The 26,714-nt window shown below is 41.9% G+C and overlaps 1 protein-coding gene across 1 annotated transcript in view; it reads left to right on the top strand.

Annotated features, from left to right (window-relative positions):
- The window catches only part of PAPPA2 (pappalysin 2), a 268,840-nt gene that overhangs the window by 237,477 nt on the left and 4,649 nt on the right, over nucleotides 1–26,714 (top strand). The window contains exon 22 of the mRNA XM_025430216.3: nucleotides 25,386–25,484. Within this exon, the coding sequence (XP_025286001.1) occupies nucleotides 25,386–25,484 (99 nt within the window). The remainder of the gene's footprint in view (nucleotides 1–25,385; nucleotides 25,485–26,714) is intronic.

Genomic DNA, 26,714 nt, shown 5'->3' with positions numbered 1-26,714 from the left:
TTTCATTGTGTTTCATTCTTCTCAACACTTGTCTGATCCTATTTTCTCTTTAGATCTAGCTTCTGTAGCTATTAGAAAATACAGAACATGTTGAAATTAATAAAAATAATATCAAAGCTTAATGATAATTCCTTTGGGGTCAAAAATCAAAAGCATCTGTGATTTTTAAGCCAAAGAAGGATGAAGATTATTATAGTAAGTATTTCATGCTGTAAATATTTTACCTATGGAAGAGTTAGCAGTCACCATCCCCTACTAAGAACAGAACAGAAAATAATGGGCTTAAAAATGAATCAACTATTTAAATCTGTGAAATATCCTGGCAATGTTAGACTGTCTACAAAGTTTTAAAGAGGTGTATTTAAAAGGCATATTAGCCTTTGGAGCATTTTAAGGGGATAAGTATTGTCCTCTCTCTGCCATGGTTAAACATTTTCTGCCTCAAACACAGAAACTGTTTTGATATTCTCTTTCCCTGTAGATCTAACATGCCATGGATTTAAATGTAAATATATTTGTGTTTTCTTAAAGCAACTGGTAGAGATATTTTTACAAATCCTTGCCATAGGAATACTCCCTTAATAGGAATGTTGTATAGGAGGGAATCGGGGGGTGGAAAAACCAGGTGAGGAGGAGTTGGGGACAAATTTAGCTTCAGAAGAGTGGCTGCATTTACTTAAATGTAGGTGGGCAGTTGTATTTTTTTACACTTTTAGTAGTTGATACCAACAATGCTCCCATCACTAATGTGTTCCATCTGTTGCACCATTCCTTGGATTCTTTCTTCTGTGTTGTCTTGGACCTGTCTCTGCCTCCTTTTTATTATTTATATTCCAGATGGTAGCCCTGTTAGCTGTGCCTCTTGATCACTCATGGGCACTGCCTTGGTTTACTGCTGTAAGTCTGTGGCATACAGAGGCTGGTATATAATTCATGAGGTGGAAATGATGGCACAAAAATCAAATTTTTATTGTACTGTTTTTTCTTGCCCAGAGTTTGCGCCAAGAGAGAGGTGCTAGAACCAGACCAAAAAGTCCTTTTCTGAGGGACGTGCCTTCTTCTGGAGCACAGACTGTATACAGATCTGCATGAGATGATCTAAGGTCAGGGAAGGGAGCAGGCTAGCAGGGTGTGCATGCGTGTGTGTACGTGTGTGTTTAACTAAAAGTGTTATAGTTCTTCATATCTGACCATGTGAAGCTCCACTCCAGGGCGGCAAAACCAATCAACACAATCATAAATTTGAGGGACTTTTATTCTTAAAGGTGAAATGCAATGTGTGAGCGTCTGGGAGACTCCAGTACAAAATTCCCACATTCCCTGCGGCAGCTAAACTGGCTGGTCCCCCTCCGGGAAAGCAGTAAGGAACATTTTCTCCCAAGTGAAATATTTGAAGACCGAAGTGAGTCAGACAGTGTTGTATTTCACCCCCAGGGCTGTCTGAGACTCAAGTGAGAGTAGTGGTACTTGGACCAGCACCTGAAGAATTCCAGAAGCCCCCAGAAAGCGGAGGGCCCTGACCGCACAGCAGCAGCACCTGGCCACCTGTTAGAAATGTGGATTCTCAGGTCCCACTCTGGGCTTCTGAGTCAGAAGCACCAGATGCAGGGGACAAGGGTCGCACCTAGTGGTGTAGGTCCTCCAGGGTGGTTCCAATGCATTCCTGGGTTTGAGACCTCCTGGTCTCCAGAGCTGGAAGGAAAAAGCTCCGTAATGACCTTTGTAGGTGACATGATTAACTCTATAGTGATAGTTGTCAGGAACTTGAAGAATGCATCAATATGAAGATCCCATGTCTGACTCCAGATCTCTCCTTTCTCTCCCCTCAGCTTCATAGTGAAACCTGTCCAGCCATTCTTTTCTCTAGTCTTTTCTTATTTCTACCCTTAAGATTTATCTCTACAATTATGCTTGAAAAACCCTTCCATTCCCAGATAGTCACAGATTACTTTTAAAGCCCAAGGCTTGAACTTCAAAATGTGACTGGGTGGGATTGCGACTGGCTCTTCACAAAAAAAAAACAAAAACAAAAACAAAAACAAAAACCTCTCACCTGAGTATGTCTTTGTAAGTTCCTTAGCAAAAAGAGAAAAATGAATCCTTTTTATGATATCTGTATTCGGAAAACCAAATGTTCTATTCCAACTTTATCACTTGTGCGCTGTGTAATTGTGAAGTGGTTTAACTTCTTGTTCCCTTTCTATTTATATTTTGTCATTTAAATAATAGCCAGCAATTAAACTTCTCTTTGCCATATTTTAGCTGTTTACAGATCAGATATAATAACCATTCCTTCCCTGCTGATTCTCAGAGGACAGATCATATGGGCTTACTTTTCTTTTACATTCTTGCCAAGTTCTTTAGGATCTATGGGTGAAAAGGGGCCATAAAAATGCTAATTACAGTAGGAATAATAACATCCCAGATGCCAATAACGGGAACAGCTACTCTACTTCTGGTAGGGGTAGTGTAGGTTCTTACAAATCTAAATCTAAATCTAAATCTAAATATGTGTTAGCCGTGTTAGAAATCCAGAGAAAAATGGAAAATTAGTTTAAGTTGGAGCTGTCTTCCAGGCTCACTGACTGCCAAATTCCAATCCCCTCGAGATTTGTTTGTGAATTTCGCTGCCAGTTTTGTGCAATCTCTGCACCAAGCTGAAAATCCGGGCATGTCTTTCGGCTTGTCCAGAGTCCCATTGGGTTCAGGGCTCTACTTTAGATCCTCCAGCTGGAATCTCTGAAAATCAAACTCCAAATGTTAATTAGGACTAGGTTTTCATTTTGAAAGCTAAAACCATTGTGTTTTTTCCCCCTAACTTTTTAAAAAAGTGAAACACTGAAAGCACGACCATGCAAATTGTAAAAACTCATCTAGATTAACAACATTCATGAGAATTTATGCCTCTCTTAAACTCCCGTGGAGCCACGCTGTGCATCCTTGTGGGCCTTCTAACTGGCTGCATTTGGCTTTCTTTGTCTTCTCAGCTTCCTGGGTGGGCCACTTTCTCACTCTGCTAATTCTCTTTATGACATGGTTTGTCCCTTTTTCTCCTCCCACCGCACCCTTTTTCTGATTACTCTGTGCTTTCCTTATTTTTCTGTTCTTTTTCTTTATAATTTCTAGCCTTGGCTTGAAGACAATTTAAATATTACCCACCTACAAAGTCAGCATCACAGAACTGCTACCTACTTTTCTTCAACCTGCCTGACCTTCCAGGTGCTTCCCTATGATTATACTGAGGTTAGAATTAGCAGCGAGCAAATACAATCAGGTTCTAACTCAACCCCTTTTCTCTTTTCACAGGGACATTACTCCCTACAGCATCTAACTTCTAAAATGTGTTTTAAATACATTTAAGCACAACTCAGGTACATTCACCAAGACTGTTCACAAATCTCTAGAGCATTGGTTACTATACTATTTACACCATATTTGGCACAATGCCTTTATTAAATAGTCATAGTGGCAAGCTCTTTCAGAAAGTTCACATAGTTTGAGTCATTGCTCGTTCATTCTACTAAAGTTGATATTTCTTTAAGTGGAATGATTAAGTTGATCATTTCTTTACTAAAATGAGTGAGTGGTAGCAAGGTACACTATTAAAACTTTTACCTTATTTTTTAGTCTCTGAGGTACAGATTATAAATATTGTGTGTATGGGTGTATGTTTGTGTGTCTGTTCTTCCGACCAACCCAGCAGTGAGTGATGACAAGGAAGAGGGTGACGCTCCCAAGTAGATTGTGATTATCTGCAAATTGCAGCAAACAAGAAGTATAGAAGAAAGGCTACATGTTTCAACCCCAGACTAATCGATTTAAATCTCAGCCCCACCCTTACTGGTTATATTTTTGTATAATGTTTTTTAAACTGATTTTTAATTCTATAAAAGTAATACATGTACCTAGTTTAGAAAACCAGTTGGCACCTGTAGGTTTACTTGGAAGATGAGCTGCCCCTCTGCTATCTAACCTCAGGCTCTCTGGGCTGAGGAGATATGTTCACATCTTCTTTGCTTCTACTGTCACTACTTTTATATCTTCTGGAAATTACATCTATAAATATCTGCATCTATACACACAGATCTATTTAATTATTCTTCTGCTAATCTTGATTTTTTTTTCATTTAGAAATTATTTACTGACTTCCTGTAGAAGATGGGGTGTGAGCTCTCTGATACCATCACTGATTCACTCATTCACATATACATACACATACACCTGTACCGCTGTGTATAGAAGCACCTGGCAGAGTCCCTGAGTTTTCTGGGGTGCTGTGGCATTTCAGATACTTAGGTTTCCATTTTCTCGAATTTTCTGCCAGTTGTTACTCATTCATCCTTTCTACCATCCATGTTGAATTCTTTGTTGGCTGTCTTTGTCTCGCATATTTTCTTTTCTCTTTTGATTGCATACCTTTTTTTTATTACTTTATAGTCATTTTAGTGGGGTTCGTAGAGGGAACAGGTATAAAAATAAATTCAGTTCCTATGTTTTACCAGTATTGAGCCTGGGACATAGTACCTGCTCAGTGAGCAGTCTACTGTTATTAACACTTCCATCAACAGAGCATACTCCTGTGTGGAAGAAAAAAGAGGCACTGGACAGAGACCACATACCTTATTTTGGTATTTTTTTCCCTTCCATTGTCATTTCTAACTTCTTATTTCAGCCTAAAGCCAAGCAAAAATCTCTTCATGTAGCGAGCTCCTGAAAGTGTAAATTTTAGATAGAGAAGCACTTTTTCCTGGAAAAGATAGTAGGAGACTCTAGAAATGTGAAGGGAAACATGACAAGGCTCCTGTCTCCCACAAATTCTCCCCTCAGTCTGATTTGGGAGAGAGGAGTGCTCAAAGTGCTGTGGGAACAGTGAAAAGAAAGTGATTATGTTTGTTTACAGAGCAGTCAAGAAGTAGGTGTGGGACATCAAATTTGGAAAAAGTTTTATAGCAAAATGGCACTCATGTGGAGCCTTGAAGAACATAATTCCACTAGTTAGAGATAAAGGAAAGCCCAATGGGCAGAGAGGATAGTAAGAGCATAAGGTGCAGGGGTTTGAAAATGCATAGGATGTCTGGAGAACCACCAGAGGACAGAGCATGTGGAGACTACAGGAGAGGTTAGAGAGGCCTGGACTAGATTAGAAAGAGCCTTCAATCCTGCCATACCTGGGATATAAGCTTGATTCTAGAGGCATTGAGGAGCCTCACTTTTTTTTTTTTTTTTTTTTTACTGGAAATAACAAGATCAAGTTGATACACTGTGGGAGATGAAGCCCATGGAGAAGAGAGAGTGATCAGTATAATGGTTAGGATATATTTTTTAAGATTTTATTTATTTATTCATGAGAGACACAGAGAGAGAGGCAGAGATACAGGCAGAGGGAGAAGCAGGCTCCATGCAGGGAGCCAGACACAGGACTCAATCCTGGGGACCCAGGATCACGCCCTGGGCTGAAGGTGGCGCTAAACCACTTAGCCACCCTGTCTGCCTTAATGGTTAGGATATTATGTTTATATTTTAAGAGAAGAGGTGAAAGCCCAGACTTGACCCCTGCCAGTAAAGAGGGAAAGAAGTAACCATTGAGTTTTCTTTTAGGATATCAAATTGATCCTAGAATCATATCCCATGGGGATGATGGGGTTCTGAATCTAACTCACTGGTGCTCCGATGGATAGTGGGTGCCATTAACCTCTGTAAAGAAAAAGAAGTAGGCTTATAGGAGGAGATAATGGGCTAGGCTTTAGACTGGGTGAATTTAGTGAAATTGCAAATAGAAGTTCAGGAACAAAATCTCACTTGGTGACTTAGGTTGAGAAATGAGGACAGATGATGAGAAATAAGGATGATGATTGAAGGTAGCTAGTAGATGAGGTCATCCAAGGCATGTGAATGGGGAGAAGAGAGGAAAAGACCTGGCAGGAGGCAAGTGATATAAGAGAATAACAGAGGAAGTAAAGCTAGTCAAGGAGATAGAGAGAGAATAGTTGAAAGTAGAAGGAAATGAAGGAGAGAGTGGTCTCAGGAAAACCACAAAAGAAGACACTTCTGGGGAGAGAGATGTGAATAGCACTAACTGCTATAGACTAGACAAACAAGTTGAGTACTGGCAAGAGATAACTACATTTATGATTTAAGCACTTACACAGAGGTAACAGTGGAGTGAGGGAGAGGGTGATAGGTTGAGAAATAGATAAGAAGGTTGATGCGGCAAATAAAAAATATTGTTTCCAAAAGTTGACCAGTAGAAGTGGGACGAGCAGTCATTTAAGTGGAAAACAATGTCCACAGAAAGACTTTTGATGTGAATGAGACCTGACTATATTTATTGGCCTGTGAGTAATAATCTGGTTGAGATTCTGGAGATCCAAGGTAAAGAGAGGCTAGAAGGGATTACAAATACTGTTGGCTCTGAGTCAGGTGACAAGGAAGTAGCAATGACTAAAGACAAAGTTTGTAGGGTGACAGATGGAATTTAAGAATCCAGGGATTTCATATATAACAGCTTCTCATTTCTCTGTGCAGACTTTCCCGTTAGTTGATGGCAACTTCATGCTTCTAGTTGCTCATGACAAAAATCTTTGATGTCATCTTAATTCCTCTCTTTCTTTCCCCCTCCACATCCAATTCATGATGGAATCCTAATAGCTCACTCTTTAAAACATATTCACAATCCAGCCACTTTTCACTGTCCCAGCTGCTGCTACCCTGGCTTGAGCTATCGTTATCTGATACCTGTGTTGGTACAACAGCCTCCTGGCTGGTCACACTGCCACCCCATGGCTTATTCCCAGCTCAGCAGCCAAAGGGTATTGGTAAAATGTAGATTAAAGCTAAGCACTCCTCTGCTAAAGCCCTCCAACCATCCTCCTTTCACTCAAAGTAAAACCCAGAGTCCTTACACTGGCTTATACAACCCACCAAATATTCTCTCTTTGATCATTTGATTGAAAATTAGAATGATCCTTACTCCCTCATTCTCTGCCCATTGCCTAACACATTGTACTCCTGCTTCCCTGATATCGCCCTATTTTTTAAAATAAGACTATTACTTTTTAATTCACTAAATAATTATTTCCTATATTTTATATCTATTTTCCTCACTGGGATTCAAGCTTCACAGGGCAGGACTTTTATTTATTTTATTCACTGTTGATATCTCAGGTCCTTAATAAAGTGGTACAGTGACTGGCACATGGCAAATGCTCAATAAATATCTTTTGTGTGGGTGAAATGAGGTAGGGAGTTAAGGGCAGCTACAGGTTTGGGAGAGAACTGGTGGTGGGATAACAGCCTTAAGCAACTTGATTACTTCGAGGAAAAGGAGTATTTTACCAACTTGTGAAGAATGAGAAGATTGCCAAGAGACCCTGAGTTTAGTCCTTTAGAAGTCTTCTCTACTGAATGCTTTTTGGTGTTAAGTCTCCGGTTAGTATGGCCGTGTCCTGGGACTTGGAGATGGATGAAGTTTGGATTCCCAGGGTCCTTTCAGCTCTCTGAAGGCTGTTTGTGCACCCTGGGGAGAAGAAACTTGGTTCCACATCACCTTTCTTCTCTTTGGTCATGTGACTTCAGCCAAAGTCATTTGACTCCTATGGGAAAATACTATGTTCCTTGGTTGACTTACAAAGTTCTTCTGGCTCTCAAATAAGATGACGTTTGTGGGAGCATGGGTAGACACTAAAATGCCACCACAGGGTTATCAGTAGTATTCTCAGCCCCATGTGAGAAGTTTTCTGAAGTAAGGCTGGTCTGAATCATCTGCACCAGAGGTCCTGCCCGAGGGAGTTGAATGTCTGCTAGCATGTGTGCACATAACGCAGCCGCAAAGAACTGGTATGGAGAAACAGAGCCTCTGCTTCCCTCCTTTTGATTCTGTCTGATTCCTTTCAGGAACAAGGCCTACAATTTTAAACTAGATTTTGCGTCTCTTTGGATGTACCTTTCCAAGTGTAGGCACCCAATGTGGGTCTCAGAACCTTGTGTGAGGGGCTGACAACAGCTGAGATCTAAGGTTTGCAGCGCCCTCCAGCCCAACAGCTGGGGGCGTTTCCTTCAGAAGCTCCCCGTTTAGAGTGTGCCTACAGTCCATAGAGGATACAAAACCTCCACCTGATTTTTCTTCTGTTCCATTGAACAGAGTAATGAGAATAAGAGAGAAAAATGAGTCTCTGAATGCTTAACCAAAATGAAAAAAAAAAAGGGCAAAACAAAACCATATACCTATTTTGAAAACAGACTTATTACCTCTTCCTTGTCTCGGCACCCCTAGCCCAGTGGTCCTAAGTCAGCCCATCTCCCCCCATAAATTCTCCATAGCCTCTTCAGCCTTATACATTGTTTTCCTTCCTATTTAAGATCAGTAATGAGAACTTGGCAGGAGAAAAATTCAAATGGGTCAGGAGGCCCTTGTGGCTTTTCTCGGGCTTGTTTTCCACAGCCCATTCTAGCCTGCAACATACTTTGCAAGAATAAGTTGGCTGCAGATCTAACCCACGGTAAGAGGCCACCACTGAGGGCAGCATTTCAGACTCAGTGAGACTGGAGCCACAAGCAGGCTTCCTGAAGCACAGAGCCTGGGTGTTTCCTTACACACGCACATGCACACACACGTGCACACATAGCAGCACACACCGGGGATCCTCATCGAGAACAGATGTTGCTGCCCACTGTGCCAGCCACGTGTCAGGCATGGCATTTTTGTCTTTTAGGCTCCTGGCAATTGTGTTTTTCCTTTCTTCTCCCCTCCCTCCACCTTCCACCCCCTTCTCCACCCCCTACGTCTGCTGCATGTACAAATTCTCTCCTGATTCATACTGGGCCAACCTCATATTTTTGTTGTTGTTATTGTTATTGCAAACATTAGATGCTTCCAAAGCTGGGGAAAAAAAAGAAAAAGAAAAGAAAAGAGAAAAAAGAAAGAAACCACAACAACCCCCAAAGAAAACATGTTCTAACCCAGGAATGTACAATACTTCATGCATGGGAAGCATCTTCCCACCTCTCCAAGCTTAGCTACAAAATCTAGGGCTCCAAATTCCAACGCATGAAAAAAAACAAAGCCATCCAGTTTTTTTGTATAAGCCTCATACCATTTCTCAATCTAAAAGCTTGCTGCTCCCCCCAATGGCTAGGATTTGCAGAAAAGTCATAGCATCCTCTCTCAACTTATATCATGGTCACTAAACTATGACCACAACTTCACACCCATTTATTAATTTCTTCCGTTAAAATAATATTTCTGAGTGCCTGTTATTTGCTGAGATTACAAAAGTAAGTTCCTAACATAGTCTGTGCAATGGAGGTAAAAGATCAGTTGCTACTTAATGAGTAATAATACAAAGATATGAACAAAGTCACATGGAAACACAGAGAATAAAGCAAATAGCTTGTCCAGATCACATGGAAATCTTATAGAGGGTAACCTTTTGAAGGATAAAGAGAAGTATATGGAAAGGCAAAGATGTGAAAGGAAGTGGTAGCTTGCAGTCATCAAACTTGTCTGTAATAATGCTGCATAATGAATAATCCCCAAACATCAATGTTTTTTAATAACAAAATTTACTTCTCACTTGTGCATCTGCAGATAGACTAAAGCAGTCCTGCTTTTAGGTTGTGGTTTGGGCTCAGATATACTCCATGTGTCTCTCACTCAAGGACTTTGGGTTTCAGGGTCAGCAGCTACTACACGGGGTATGTTCTGCTCTAGGTGGATAGCATGGGTACCAAAGGGCCAGTACATTGAAAACCTCTGGTCAAATGTAGCATATGTTACACATACATTACGTTGGTCAAGACAACCCACATAGCTAGATTCAAAATTAGTGGGAAGAGGAATTATACTCTGTTGATAGTGAAGTCATAGCAAAGGAACAAATAGTGAAAAGAACCGTAGACATATATTGTCATCTGCCAGTTGTGTAGTCACAAACACTTGTTATGTTCCCATTCATCCCACCTGATCCCAAGATACTGCAAAAGTATTACCCAGTCATAGCATCAGGCTTGAAAATCTAGACTGCCATGATTTATTATCAGGTTACAATATGCTTCTCTTAATCTAGAGCCTGGTGTACTAAAATCACAAATTCTCTGCCTTCCACACCTGAAGGACACAGTGGAGCAGAGAGACAAGACACCTACAGTAAACCTCACCTTACAAGGAGAATAATGAGAGGCACATAACAATTACTGGCCCACCACAATTCTGAAATCCCTCTGAGAAAAGTTGCAAAAAAGCAACTTTTGGGGGATAGGAATTAAAGAGGAATTAAAGGTATTCTGAGTTTAGGAAGCTTCCCTGGGACAAAGTCCTTAGTCTGTTCTCGATGAAGCATTTTGTTCAGTTGCAAGAATCCCCTAGGTACCACTTTAATCCAATTAAAAGTCTTAACAAATGCTGTAAAGATCCACCCCTTGATTTGGTCTTTGAGGTTAAGTCTTAAATCTTTAAAGCACCTATTCATCTCTACCATCTTATTCCTCTATTCTCTCAAAATGTGGTCTCCATGGTTGTCTCCAAAGAGGTGAAAAAGAAACTGAGCGGCCAGTAACTCTTGAGTCCCTTGGACCAGAAGTGATACATCATTTCTGTTTGCCTTCTCATTTATCAGTTCATGGTTATATGGCCTCAAGCCCACCTCAAAAAAGTCAGAGAAACACAGGTGATAGATATCAGGTGAGCATTAAAAATCTGTTACAGAGAAGAGATGATAGGACTTATACCTTAGGTAGAAAGTCATGGTGGCATACCATGACCATGGAAGTCAGCACCTTATCATCTCTAACCTGAGCTAATGTAACAGCCTCCTCACTGAACTTGAGGAAGTAGAAAGAGAAGAAAGACAAGGGGCTGGATACAAAAACTATTTCTGCAGTAGAATGGCAAACATTTCGATGCTGGACATGAATAGAGAGGAGTTGAAGATGAAGTTAATTGGGTTGGAAGGGGTGGTGGATGATTATTCTGTGAGTTTGCCTCTTATACTGATATCTCAGTTTGTTCTCAGAAAAGCTCAGCTAACAGTTTACCAACATATAATGCTTAATGTCTACTGCGGGGAACTAGGAAAAACTTGGTTCCTGCCTATGCAGTTGGAGATATATGCTATTTGTGTTTTTGTTGGTGTATCAATTTTGAATATCCAGTTAAACCAGCTTCTAGAGGGCAAGGGGCATATTTCATTCCTCTGTGTTTATATCCACCCCCTACACACACTGTAGTTTATTATTAAACATCCATAAATAGTCAATAAATATTCTCATGTTGTTAATAATACTCATTTTATTCTCTTCTTTGGCTTTCCCTGGCACATATTATTTGGTAAATTCCTTATGCATTGAATATAGAATATTGGGGTTCAGAACTGGAATTAGTATTTTATTTTTTAATTAGAGAAACCAAGTATAAATTGAATATACATTATCCAGATGTGAAAGATCCCAAACAAATGGAGCTGAAAGTTACTCCCCAATGTCCTCTCCCTTGTGTGCTGGCTTGAAAGTTTAAAATGCTTAAGTTTAATTTTCACCTCTATTGCTCATTCCCCAAGTGACCTTGGGGCATGGCCTTTTGTCTCATTTTCCCCATCAGTGGAATATGGATAATCATATTAATCTGTCTCACCAGGCGATGTGAGGACTAATTAAAAATGAGATTAGATTCAACTGAAGTCTCTCTAATGTGAGAAATATTAAACTTGGTGGTGCATGTCTGCAATGCTGTTAGATTTCTGGGAACAGTCTCTGGCCTTGGAACTGGCTATGACCCTAATGACACGGTAGCTGAGTCACGAGTGCCTGCAGCCTGCCTGGCTTGTTGGCCATACTACCTATCCCGTTTCCATGCCCTGTGTGCCCAGCCCGATGGCCAGATCCGTCCAAATTGCCTAGTGACTAAATAGTAGCCAGTGATCTTTTTATTTCTTTGGGCTCCCTCTGGGAGCTGCTTCCTGCCTGACCTGCCTTACTTTCTTTTCATTCACCCCTTTTTCAGACAAGATCTCTGAAAATTCTTAGTGTTGACAAATAAGTAAACATAGCTAAATTAATAAATTCACTAAATAAGGCATGAGTGTTGGTCTGCTTGGCTGCTGTACCAAAATCCAAAGAATGGCTGGCCTATACAACAAACATTTATTTCTCAGAGTTCTGGAGGCTGGGAAGTCCTAGATTAAGGTACTGGCTGATTCATTTTCCTGGTGAAGGCTCTCTTTCTTTTGTGCTGATGGCTGCCTTCTTGCTACATCTTCACAAGGGAGGGAGAGAGAAAGGAAGTGTTGGTCTGTCTTCTTTAAGAGAATTGATCCTATCTTGATATCACCTAAACCTAATTACCTGTCAGAAGCCCCACTTCCAGATCCCATCATATTGGGAGTTGGGGCTGAAACATACGCATTTTGGAGAAACAGCATTGCTGTTCCTAATAGCATTGTTCATGTGTGCACTTCACCTAAGCAGAAGGTGTTCTGACATGTAGAACTAAGTTTCCCAATTTTCTTTAATAGGCGGCTACCTACATTATGTGATTTTAGGGGAGATATATATGCTTCTATTTCTTCCTCAAATATTTGTTTCCCACATATGACTCACAAAGTCTCAAACTTTCTAAAATTGAAGTCATTTTTTGCCTCGATATTTTCTATTGTATCTAGTTGCAGATACTTTTTTGTCATTGACCCCTTAATATGTCAGCTGCTTTCCAGAAGGGTAGGAGAATATGCAGATACTATGGTAGGGATGGATACATTGATCATGGGGGTTGTCAGAGCAAGCAGGGTCCAGCATGGAAATGGAGATGATGAGGGGAATAAAGAGACTAGGGACTAAAGGAAGACTTTGACACAGCATTGCTGAAGTACCTCCACTATCTTCAGTAGAATGTAAGAGAGAGGATTAGTATCAGTTAACCTGACTTAGGTATTTTTCTTACCTTAAGGACATATTTTATATATATATATATGTGTGTGTGTGTGCCCATAGTTGGACAAGGTATATATAAGATCCCCGGGATTACAGGCCATAGTTAAAAGAGAGAATGACCTGGTTATCTAGTAGCCACCTTTGGGAGGGCTATTCTTAACCTTCCCACATAGAAAAGCATCTGGGCTCGTTGCACTCAGAAAACAGACAAGAAATAGCCCCTGGTTGCATGGTGTATTTAATAACATTAGTTAGCGTTTGCTGTATACCGGGTGAGTACCAAGGAATCATTACCCTTATTATCATTCCTGTTCAGTACACAGGAAAGTGAGGGGCTGAGAATTCAGTTGCCTTTCCAAAGCTCCAGAGGTGGCAGATGTGGGATAAATGCATGAACCCAGGCCGTCTGATTCTAGAGTCTGTGTTCTTAACTGGTAGGAAAATTAAAAACAAATAAACAACACATACACTAGGAACATAGGACTTGTAGAAGACTCAGCTAAGAGATGAACACGGGGTGCTGGCCACCTGTTGGGATGCCTCCCCAGGCTTTGCAAGCTTTAGGCTGGAGGAAGAGGTGGCATGCCACTGAACCCTGTAGAGTGAGGATCAGAGACCAGGGAAATGAGCGTGGAGAACATGTGAAATAGCCGATCAGTGGATGAGTGAATAAGATACACAGACAAGCATCCCCAAGATAAAGGGAATATAAACAAGACCCTTGCGCAGAGAATAGGTTCCATATGGAGGAATGGGAGACTGGATGCATCCACCAATTAGCAGGAGAATAGAATAGCCAGATTGACAACGTGGGATGGCGTGACAGGGTGAGCTCGAGAATCACGGTAATCAGCCACACAAATTGAGCTGTTCACAGACACAGGAACTAAACATTAGACCGGGGCTAAAAGAAACAAGACTATTGGCAAGAAAATATTCTAGAATAAATATGACACCTCCCTCCTGCCATTCCTCAACTCAGCTGGACCTGAGTGTTTCAGGGAGTGATAAAATAGTCATGTCTAAGTTGTGGAGACAGCCTGGCAGAAATCAGACAGGAGAGAAAATGGGCTGGGCCCCTCTAGGCCTGTGTTTATATGGAAAAAGAAAACATGTAGAGCTTCTCACTGTGAGCTAGGACAGGGTTTGCTGACTGATCAGGCTCTATTTCTTAAGACACAGTCCTTAGATTTAGTAAGGATTCTTTCTAGCTGCTTTTTCAAGGAGCAATTTTTTTTTTTTTTTTTTGAGAAAAGTTTAGCATGATTTGAGTAGTCAAAATGTCATAGGAAAACTCTCATCTCCATCGGCCTTCTACTCAAATACAACCATTTGCCAAATCTTGGCAATTTTCTTCGTGATACCTCAGGGTTTTTTTTTGTTTTGTTTTGTTTTGTTTTGTTTTTTGGTTCTATATTACAACCAGCCAGTTCTGTTCTTAGTTCTTATCTGTTTGAGGTAAACTTCTATCTGCTCCGAATCCTTCCACTTCTGTACCAACCTTTGAAACCTGACTTTTATCGTGTTCTTCAGTTCAAACAAAACAAAAAAGAAAGCCGACTTTCCAGGGCTCCCTATTGTCTTCAGGATAGTGACTACCTAGATTCCTCTGAATGGAGATTTTGACCTAGTTCCAAATGTGGGCCATTAATACTTGAGGCAGAAAGCCACAGATACATCTTTTTATTTTTTTAATCTGAAATCTTGGCTTATATTTTCCCGCCTGCTGGGATTTCTCTCCCCATATCTCTGCCCAAATCCTATCTGTGCTCAAAAATTAAATCTAATCCTATATGCTCCATAAAGCCTGAAATATCCCAGCCCCTGTCCTATTCTGAAACTTATAGCTCTTATTGGTGCCATTAATTACTTTAGGAATTAATCCTCCACTGGCCTGTGATTTCTTCCCTACTGTCTCAGATCCTATTCAGATTCTGCCCTTATTCAGTGCTGATGACACCAAAGCTTCTTTAATGCAGACTTTGTCATCCACAGAACCTACTGTGGGACCTTGTACCTAGAAGACACACTAAGTATGTATTGATTAGATATTCCGGGATTTCAGCAGCTAACCTCATGCCTGGCTCAGGGTCTGTGTTTTGAACTAAATATCCTAGATGATACATTTTGCATGGATTTGTATGGCATTGACTTTTCCTCAGAGAGTGGCTTTGCATGCTCATTGTTGTGGTGAGAGATTAGACTATGTTCAGTACTGAGAAGTGGAGTGTGGTACATCATTATTATTTGATAACAACACTGGAGGCAGTGTGAACGTGTCAAGATGATTATAGCATGGGCCTGCTATATAGTGGCTCCGCATCTTTTCTTCAGACAGGTTCCTTAATGGCTTAAGTCCTTGGTGTTTTAATTGGTGAAATGGGAATAATAATAATACCTACCTTACTGAGTTGTGAGTGTTCAGTAGATCATGTGTACAATCCTTGCAGCACAGTGACTTATCACAGAAAATGCCATGTATAAGATAAAAATAGTATCTGGTTTCTATATTATGGCTTATAGTTTATAAAAATATTTTCACCTCTAGGAGGCTCTAGACTCATTCTTTTTTTTTTTAATTTTTATTTATTTATGATAGTCACACACACACACACACACACACAGAGAGAAAGAGAGAGAGAGAGGGAGAGACACAGGCAGAGGGAGAAGCAGGCTCCATGCACCGGGAGCCCGACGTGGGATTCGATCCCGGGTCTCCAGGATCGGGCCCTGGGCCAAAGGCAGGCGCTAAACCGCTGTGCCACCCAGGGATCCCTAGACTCATTCTTTTTGCCAAGAGCTTTTAGAGAAACTATATATGTCTGTGTGCATGTGTGTATATAATAAAACACATATTTTAATGTTATATATCTATAATATACATATTATATATTATTGTGACATTCATGTATACATGAATACTGTATATATCATATGTACCGTACTTATGTGTATGCATGTATATACATTGTGGAATGTATGTGTATATTACATGTATGTAATCAAGTGTATATACACATATATGAAAGAAAGAGAATCAGAGAGAAAACAAATGCTGTGAGTTATATCCCAGGAGCACTTGTGAACGCTCAAAATCCTGTGATTTAGATTTGCCCGAAAGTGCATCCTCTTCGTGAAGAGCTGGATGGCAAAAGGCTTGTTGGTCAACTGCTCTGATTTCTTCAAACAGCTCTTTGCATCCTAGGAGTGTCTGCTTTCTCCTCGAAATTTCTCCCAGTGTGCTTGATTGCTGAGGAGAGAGCTAGAGGGGGGGGGGGGGGTGAGGGAGGGAGGAGAGAAGGAATGAGAGAATGGGGAAAGAAAAAAAATAATAAGACGCTCAGCAAACAGCAGGAGGGCCAAAAAAAATATTTAATCCAAACAATGAATATTGTCATTTCCTCCCACAGTCTGCATTCCCGGTCATCTTCCACAGGCAGGCGTGGGGAGCCAAGACATGCCGGCTGCCTGGCACGGGCGTGCGGGTGGCGGGGCGCGGGGGCCAGCACGCGTGGCGGGCTGCGGTGGAACGATCCCCTGGCCAGCCCGGGCCAGCCTCAACCTCCCGTGAACTGCAGGCTGGCCAAGGAACCAGAAGACAGGGACAGAGGGAAGGAGAGGCTCAAAGGCAGAGCCACACCCCGGCAGTCTGCCCTGGGCTTTCTTCCAGGTGCTTCTCCAGCGCTTTCTCCCAGCTGCAGGTTCTCCACCCCTGGCTTCAGGTGTCCTAGGCCTCCCGGAGCCCCTGGGTGGGCTCTGGAAGGGAGGATGCTCCACTCCCAGGGGTGGCCGCCCTGCAGCCCAGCGAGTGGCCGGCCACAGCGGTGACGGGGCCAGGCACATCCCTCCCACTCGGCCACGTGGCTGCGGTGGCCTGAACTCACGCTCCCAGTTCCGTTCTTCTGAATCGTCAAGTTTGGTTCTGTAAGGATCAGGCTATACCAACCTGTACCTGGAAGGTCAGGCGCAGCCACTGGCAGGTGATGTTTAAGAGCCGGGAGGATAGGGAGAACAGATCATCTCGGGAGGCCAGGGAAGGAGAGGGAAGGAGGGCGAGCTCCTTATCTCGAAGAAGGCAAGGCAAGAAGAAAATACTCTGGCTTCTTAGTTTAGAAAGTCTATTCTGGCGGGGGAGGGGGGTGTTCCATGATGCTCACTCACCTGTCGTTGATTGTGAACCTGCTGCTCTGTGTGACCTGTTGCTCCTGGGAGGAAGCAGGAGTGGGGGAGGGAAGGAAGGAGTGTCCCTGCCCTACAGAGTTCAGACCTCTTCAGAGTTTCTGTCCCTAACCTTGAAACGCAGTAGGTCAGCTCCAATTAGCAGGAGAGGAGGCAGGAAACTCCCCCGGCACAAACAGTTGCTAATCCATTCCTCTGTTTAAGAAGAAAGTCAAAGGCAGCACAGCAGGACCCTGGCAGGAGGGCCTGCAGGCCACCTCTGCCACCACCACCTTCCCCAGACCCCATCCAAACAAGAAAGACAAAATCATGAGAATCCATCAATGGGCCCATCGGGCTGGCTGCGGAGAGGCGGATGAGGTCCGATGATGTGTCCTTCTTAGTTCTTGCTGGGAGCCCAGGCACAGCCTCTGTTACATCACAGATACCAGGACTCTGGGAGAACTGCATCTTGGGAAGCGTTACTGTGTGGTTGGAGAAGGAGGGAGGGCAACAAGCACAGGATTAGGAGTCACTGATACAAAATCTGGACCAGCTGCTCCAGAGACAAGGGCAAGCGTGGGGGACAGGAGTCAGACTATTGGAGGAGAAGAAGAAAGATTTGGAGGTTTCTTTGTTTGGGACATGGAGACAAGCTATGGCATAGAGGGGCCTGACAGTGACCTTGTGATTATGGAGATGTGAAGAAGGAGTAGGGACGGTGGCCTGGAGCAGAGCGCTGGGCACTGTCACAGTCTTGTGCAGTTTGGTAGAAGGGCCATGGGGGTAAGGGCCAAAGGCACAGAGCTTCTTAGCAGGCGTGCGGCCTCCAGGTTGACTCCTGACTCCTGTCAGTAGCAGTGGCTCACAACCATGGCATTTCCCAACAGATGGGGCAGACCACAAATGTCAGGAGGGCTGCCTCGTTCAGTCCTTGAGCCTCTAAGACAGTGTGACGAGGACCTGAGGAGGGATGTTCTCTTCTGTCTCTATCTCTTGGGTAGTAGAGCCCTAATTCTGAGCCACCGTTTCTCTGGCACAGATAAATGCAGACTCTACCTGAGTGCACCCCTGCCTTGTCTTCAGAACTTGGGGCTCCTACCCTGCCCCCGCCTTGGGGTGGGTGAGAAGCACCTGGCTCTGTCGGGCCCAGAGGGGAGGCTAGTGGGAAAGCAGGCTGGTGTATGTTTGTAAGTGAGGTAGAAGAGTCTGCAGCGCTGGGTCTTTATTTGCAGTGAAATGAAAGGGGCTGCTAGGAGGTTATTTTTGGCTGAAAAGTAAGTCACAGAGAGTCTTCTCACTTTCCTGTTTTCCTGTGGTGCACGTCAGGGAAGAGGTGTCTGTGATGTTTGGGGTTTTTCAGAGGCTAAGATACTCCAGTCACCACTATGGTTTTGAGGAGAGCCCTGGTTTCCAGAAGCCAGTCGCCTCTCCCACTCTGTTTTTATAATTTCCAGACCCATTTCCCTTGTCACCTGACTCCTTCGTGACTCAGATGGTGCATTTGTGGTGAAAGTGAATGGGGCAGGAGGCGCAGGGATGAGAGCATCCATGGCTTTGACTGTAAATTGTTGCTGGTACAATCTTGGAGTTTTTCTGACCAGAGTCTCTGTGGAGGGAACTCAGACACCAAACCCACAGCAGTAAAAGCAATGGTAGTGTTCCTGCCACCTTCATAAAACTAGGATCCCTTGAGTACTTACTGTGGACCAGGGACTGTGTTAAGTATCTCACCTCCATTTGCTCATTGACTCCTTACAGCAATCTATGAGGTAGGTGTTATTCTCACTCACCAGCAAGGATACTGCTGATTTAAAAAGTCCAGTAATTTGCTCCAATCTAAGAGTTGGTAAGGAGCACAGCTGGGATCTGGGCACAGGTTTATCTAACACCATATCCCATGCTCTTAATCACCGGACTGTACAGCCTTGATCATTTTCCAGAGCAGGAGGTATTAAGCCCTTTGTACCTTCAAGCCAATGAAAATCTTACAGGAGAAAGAAGTCATTTGGCCTTACTTTGTTTGCTTTAATTTTTCCATCTCAATTTATCCCAACTATTTCTTTCAGAAGAATTGATTTTTGCACTATTTGATTATTTCTATTCCAAGACTGTGCTTTAGTTTTGGTGTCAGACAGAGATAAACTGTTTATAATCCGGCTTTTCTTTTGGACCCTATAAAATGCCACATTTGCTTTTCCTTTTTTGAGGGTCTGGTAGATTGCACAGGCAGAGAGATTTGAAGCCCTACACAGAAGCTCCATGACTTTACATGGACCAGTAAAATACAGTAGACCACAGGACTACAACCCAACTCCTGATCACTCTCTTGGCCAACCAACGGGGGGCTTCTCTCTACCCATCCAACAGAACATGTGTCTTCACTGCCTTTCTTTGAATTACATCTTGCTTGTCTATTGTTTGTAGAGTAGACCCTTGGCCTTCCAAGAGGTACTATTTGCAGTTTCAACTACTGTCTGGTAGCTTAGCAGATCCTTAATATCCTAGTGATCAGCGGATTTGCATCATCTAGTCTTCAGGACTGGTAGGCAGGAACAGATCTACCAGTGCCAAGGGAGCCAAGTTACCTGTGCCGCATTGCTGGATGACTGTGTCATTCCATATCAGTCCTCACAAACACAGCCTTCTCGTTAAAATACTAACAGCATCACTTACAAATTACCCTCCTTGCAAAGACCTAAGACCTGGGCCCCTATTCCCAATCAGCTGTTAAAACCGAACCACTTGATTACAGATATTTGCAAACATTCCTAAGACAGCCATGCTTTCACTACCTTCTTTCTGATCTGGTTTTCAGATGCTTTTTGGCTTTGGCCTCTGGTAATTTTTCTTCTTTTCTTATTATCCCAGCTCTGGAGTTAAGAGGATATCATTAAATTTTATCCAACACTTTTAGATTGTTTATAGAAGGAGAACTTTCAGATGGTACATTCTGCTGTCTCTGCCCACTTGTAGATAAATGTATACCAATGCTCTGTACATAGTAGGAGAGGAATAATGAAAAGGAGGGATCTGGTCACAAAATAAGCTAAGGAAATTTAGTTAGCTACCCTCATATTTATTCATTTATTGAGAATCTTCTGTGGCATCAGACATTGAACTAGCAGCTGGTACTATAAAGATGGTTAGTTAGACTCTGAGCCCTTGATAATACAGAGTGTTAAGTCCCAAAGAATCATATTTGGATAAAATATACCATGGTAATGCAAAGGCAGGGAGGACTCTCTGGGTCCAGGAAGCCAGATGAGATTTTCCAGAGGAGGTTGTATGGAAGAAACTCTTCCTGCAGAATCCATCTCAGGGTATCTATTTTAATTTTACATTTTCCAGGAAGATTGTTGCAAACCCACAAATGTGAGATCATTGGCACCCTCCCACCCCAAGGGGTGAACACTGGAGGAGGGGAACAGCTCCATTTCCTCTTTCCGTCAGATGACTGCAGTGAGCAGAAAAATATCTGGCTTTAGCATTCTGGGACCCAGAAATAAATGTTTCTGGGTTGCAGGCATCTGCTGATGGGATGGGAGCATAGTGCTACTTCCTCCTGGGGAAATCAGCCTCTAGGAAAATATGTGCTGACCAAGCCCTGAGGCCAAAAGGAGTGATAGTGCCAGGTAGCTTATTTGGGATAAACATTGATCTGCAACTGAGAAGAGCAGAAGTGAAGTTATTGGGGTTCAGGGGAATTAATACATATACAGCCCTTTTTTGCTTGTATATTAGATCATTGGGTTCACTTAATTATTAATTTTACTGTACCTAAGCCTTTTTTTATAGAGGTGCCAAAGGAATTTAAATTACCCTGTATTCCCAATAAATTAAAAAATTAGTGAAATCGTCAGATAGTGGTAGCATGCTATAGTAGAAAGGACATCAGATCGAGAATCCAGAGACCCTATCTTATTCCCAGGATTGCCACCACTAGTCTTACCAACAAGACATTTCTCCTTTTTTAAGGCTCCGTTTCATTTGTAAAACAAAAGTTCCAACCTTAGAACTTCATGTAATCTATGATCCTTTAAAAAAACAAAAACAAACAAACAAACAAAAAACCCCAAAAAACCAACAACAACCAAAAAGCAAGTAGTGTTCTGGTCACGAAGGGTTCTTGAGAGGCCTCAAAGACCTCACAATTTTCACTTGTGAAATTCTAAGAGCAACCTTGCAGTGAAGCCTAGGCATTGTAGACATGGGATAAAAGGAGAATGAGAATGAGACTGGAGACTCAGGCCAAGCATTCATTGAAAAGCCAGAAAAAAAAAGAGAAACTTGGCACACATTCTTGTATATATTTATGAGAGTTTCCGTCTATTGCAAGGACTCCACTGGGCATGGCACCACAGCTTCCCTGGAAAAGGGCTTCTTTGGCTGTGATGTAGCCTCATCAATAAGAAATGGATGTGGGTCTGATTTGTCAGACCCACATACCAAGAGGGTTTTGATGGGAAATGACATGGGAAAAAGAAAATAGTGTTAAGCATTAGGCATGAATGGTGATTAGCATCTTCTCCTGGTCTGAAACATTCCTCAAGATGATAAATCAGGATTTTGCTCCATGTCTTACCTGTAGGGGTATAGTAGTCACTTTTGGCTGAGATCTAAGTTATAGGTTAGCAGAGCAGAACATCTCAAGTTCAAAATTAACCTTTCTAAAATATCAGTGTGGTCAGGAATTCTGTTGCAAGCTATAGAGAAAAATGTTCTTCATATAATTCAAATAATAGAAGTGTTATCAGCCAGTCAGTAAGCATTTATGGAGTGCTTTCTGAGGATGGGTATGTGATAGGCAGTCTGGGACCACCTGTCTCACCCTATTTTTTTCCCTTACAAGTTTTCTCAGGCTTCTCCTCTGAATCATCCAGTCCCAACCTCTCCACCACAGAGCTGGTTAGAGCAGAGTCAGCCCCTGAAAGCTCTTACAAATATCCCCAACCAAAATCTGGATTAGGTACTTCTCTCTTGCCCACACCCCTTTGGAGCATTTATCATCATAAGCTATACTTGTTTATGATGGATTCTATCAAGGACTGGAACCATGTTTGATTTATCTTTGTATCCCCATAACAATGTGTGGCACATAGAGGTATGGGATAAAGGATGTTGAATGACTGAATGAATGACTATATCCATAGACAATGAATAGGGCTACCATCCCCATGCCTAACTTTCCAAACAATCTTAAACAGAAAATAACATAACATGAAGAATATAGATAACATAAAGAAGAAATTTACTTTTGAGAAGTTTCTGAAGTCATACAGTTTCCATAGTCTTAGAAGCATACAGGCTGACAGCCCTTCCAATTTCATCACTCACTGATAGACGTTTATATGGCTGCCTCATCTTCCTGGAACACAACTAGCTGGCCGTAGATATTATCAAGCTCATCATAAGAAGAGAAACCTCATGTCTCTCTCAGGTCTAGGTATTTAGTTGAGGTATAATTCTAAGAAGCTTGACTCATAAAGAGAGAGAGTTTTAGAGGCTGCTCACTTAGTGAAAGGGTAAGTAGCCCAACACAGAGAGTCTTCCTGTAAATGAAAATGAAAAATGTTCATGTCAATGACTTTGTATTCTATTAAACTTATTAACAGTCAGGATAATAGGAATGTTTGTTTGTTTGTTTCTTCTGACAAAATGGTTAAAATTGAAAATGAAAAAGTGTATAGGCTACTGGTATTTGAAAAATAGGAAATAGGCTACAGGTATTTGAAAAATTCACTTATGTGAAGCACTTCATTTGCTGATGTTATAGGATAAATGAGGTATATGTATAGGTAGTAAAAATTCATCTATGGACATGCTGTGCAGAGAAACCAAGCCTAGCACCCTCCCTTAGGGGAAGTTTCCTACAGCAAGGAGTGATGTCCCCAGTCTGATACCTTTGCATTATTGAGATTTTGATCTAATCTACATTCAGTCTTCAGATGCTTTAAAAACTTTGGATCAATGAGTCATTTTTCCCTTCCCATTTTTTCCATTGTAACTTTGGACTCAAGCTGTCAAGCTTCCCAGGCACATGTTGCCATAGGAGACTCTGTTTGTTTAGGGTGGAGTAGTTGTTTTTGGCAGGTTGGGGGAGGAACAATTAATTCTAATAGGTATATAGTAAATTAAATACTTGGGTCTTTCCAACCTTTTCTCTGATTTTCTGCCCCTTTTTATAAATTCCCTTTATTTTTTCCCAGATGGCCCTTTAAGAGCAGAAAAGAAGCAGTTTCTAGAAATCATGCTTGGGCTATAGCAGTAGACACCCATTGGGAGCTAAAGAAGGTCACCTAGACTATTTTTGCACTTTTCAGCCTCTCTTCCCTAGTGTTCCTAAGATGAGAAGCCATCCTTGGAGAAGACTTTGGAAAGAAAGATCCCCCTGCATCCTTTATTAATTCATTCAAAAGTTTAAGTTGTTCTTACAAAAAGGAAGATCTCCCTTTAGTCCTCCATACCCAAGACCATACTTTTATATGTAAGAAAAGTATTTTGGGTGCTCTTTGGATTTTTTATAGACAATAACATGAAAAATAAAGAAGGAACAGATTAAGTTTTGCCAATGAGTCAGTCAGGGTTGGAGAAAAAGTAACAGATGCAGTGTTAGATGAGGAAAATATACTCCACCAAACACTTGAAAAGAGGAAAAGAAAACTCTAGGGGGGAATCTCAGTAGATGTATCTGGTCCTCCTGGGAGGACCCAAGAGCATTTCTGAATGCTAAGGATGTAGCTAGCTATATTTCGACTCCTATTATTTGACTGCAATTGTAGCCTCAAGTCCTGATTGTTCTGCAGAGCCATTCACTCCAGTGTGAAAGACAAATGCTCATCTCAAAATCTCTGTCTTTTATCCCATTGAGGCCCATGTTGAAAACAGAATTCATTTTTACTTCTTGCTCTCAGATGAGTTTGCTGTACAGCTGTGCAACAGCTGTGGAGTTCCACCCCACAAGTAGCAACTTTTCAGGGATTGGAAAACTGGTATACATCTGGAATGATGTTCAAATGACCTCAGGATCCCATAGAATAAATCAAAACATTGAAGTAATGATTTGGATGAGCTCGTTCTGATGTAATTCAATTGCTGAAAATTATTTAATGGCTTTTTTTTTTTTTTTAGTTAAGTGATCTATCTCATCAAAGCACAATGAAGTAGGGAACAGTCCCTCTATTTGACATTTAAAGAGAGTGGGGGGAGAGAAAGTGATTTAAATGTGTCAACTGGAAGGTGACCTCAAAACTCGAAAGTCTACTATATTGTGGTCCAAAGAGTTTGACCACAAGATGTTTCCTGAGGCTTCGCAATTGGGCATCCACTCAGGATGAGAAGCAGCCAATGTGATTGAGTAGGTGGGCTGGCTGGTATGCTCCCCAGGATGCAGTGGGACACTGTTTTTCTCCAGGAGTGGTTCTAGGGTAACAATGCATGGGGCTCCTGGGCTATTTTTTTAACCGCTTGTTGCTGTTCTTATCATATATTCCCTTTTGGGGAGAAACACTCCATTAACTCTGGTTTGGCCTGGGCCCTTTTCCCATTTTGGTTTCTGTTAACTTGTAGCAGTAACAGGAATGAATGGGAACAGTTGAGCTTTCTCTTTCACCCTATGTCTAGCTGCTATGCAGTAGGTAGCTGTACATGTAAGTTTATTTCTGTTCCAGCACTGGTGTCCCAAACTCTAGGACCCCTGCATTCTGGACAGACATCATTTGAGTTTTCATAGCATACCAGGACTACCAGGGTTTCTAAATACAAGTATTAGGAGAAGAGGGTGTGTGGGGGGGGTGGAATTATGGCTCTTACTCTGGGAGAAGCAGCAGAAAGTCAGGATGCATAACTTCTAATCCCAAAGTCTGCCTGATGATAGCTATGCGACCCCGGGGAAGTTTTTGTCATTTCTATGCATCTCCATTAAAGCCAACCTTGCCTGCAGCACAGCTTTTCCTGATGATCAACAGAGTTAAAATGTATGAAAATATTTTGTTACCTATTTTATATAAAGACCTATCACTAATTACAAAAAGGTGAAAAAGTTGATCAAGGAGTTTAAGTGAACCATTCTGGATCCTAGGGTTGGTCAGAAGCAGATGTTGCAGGTGAAATGTGACAAATCCTTGGGTCCTTGGTCTTGAGACTTTTCCATTTCTTGAGCATTTTAGGTCAGTTTGTATCCTGCCCCTTGGGAGTGGTCCCATAACATCTCTTGAGTTCCATGGATTATGGTGGGGATGGGTGGGAGAGTAGTACAAAGCCCAGTGAAGCTGTTCTTAGACACTGACCTCTCATATCCTCACCAGCCTTTCCAAGCAGATGGGTGGTGTGACACCATCAACAATCGGGCCTACTGCCACTATGATGGGGGAGACTGCTGTTCTTCCACGCTCTCTTCCAAGAAGGTAAGTGAGGGCACCTGCAGGTAACAGGCGGGGCATGGGTGCCAGAAATAAAGGCAGGGGCTTTGGCTGGTTCTCCTTCATTCCCTGTCGTAATTGGTTTTTATTCAGTAGTCAGGAGGGAGTTATAATGAACAAACGTTTAAGCTTCAATGGTGACAGGATTAAGGGCAGTGATTTTAGGTGAGGTTGTTAGAAAACACTAGTTCCCTAATGGTTGGTCCTGGAACTCTTCAGAAAAGCCATGGCTTTAGCTACTCAGAGACTCATGTCTGCTTATCATGTTCAAGATATACCTCTTTTGGCAGGGAATTATGGTCTCTAATCCCTAGGGAGGCAGATTTACCAATGAAGTGGTATCTAGTTATTAATCTTTGTAATTAAATTAATAATCCTATATGGTATATTATAAGCATACTTCAAGTTTCTGCTGAGTGGCCACCACAAGCTACCTGGAGCATTCCTTAGACCACATCCAAGCAGTAGTCTTTTTCTCAGTTCCTTTTATCTCTAATTTTCTGGGCTCTATTAAATTGGCAGATACGCTTATGCTAAAACTGTGAAATTGAATAGGCTGAAATTTTGCTATAATATGGATAAAAAGCCAAGTGCTTCAAAGATATTTGATGCTAGCTGGTCAATTTGATGAATCAGAAATATGCAAGTGAGAGTAAGTATTTCCTTCCTTGTACATGTCTCCACAAGAGGTCACACCTATGTGATCACCTCTACACAGACCTGAATACTATGGCACCTAATGACCGATATTACTGATATATGCCAGACACTGTTCTCACCACTTCTATGAATTAACTTATTTAATGCGGAATGCTCAGGGGCTCATTGGATCACTGTTCAATTTGGCCCTCTTTTGCTCTAGAAAACAATAAATCCCAAACCAAGAAAAACAGATCAAGAGTTTGGATAACAGGTCAGAAATTATGTCAACTAGTTATTTTTCTTACTTGCAAAAAACAACTGGTCAATGATCCCATCTCTACACAGGAAGATATGACTACTTCAGAAGAAAGCAAGCAATTCTTGCCCCATCTCCATCTCACACTCAGTAAATTTAGGGTTTGTCTTTAATAGATTTCAGTGCCTATAGCCAGCATATACTCGAATCAGGATTGAAAAAGCACTTCATGGGGCACCTGGGTGGCTCAGTCAGTTGACCATCCAATTCTTGATTTCAGTTCAGGTCATGACCTCAGGGTTGTGGGATTAAGCCCC

The sequence above is a fragment of the Canis lupus genome, chromosome 7 (assembly GCF_003254725.2).
Source record: "Canis lupus dingo isolate Sandy chromosome 7, ASM325472v2, whole genome shotgun sequence".
Lineage (NCBI taxonomy): Eukaryota > Metazoa > Chordata > Mammalia > Carnivora > Canidae > Canis > Canis lupus.
The sequence above is the reverse complement of the archived record's forward strand: the minus strand, read 5'-3'. Positions and strand labels throughout refer to the sequence as shown.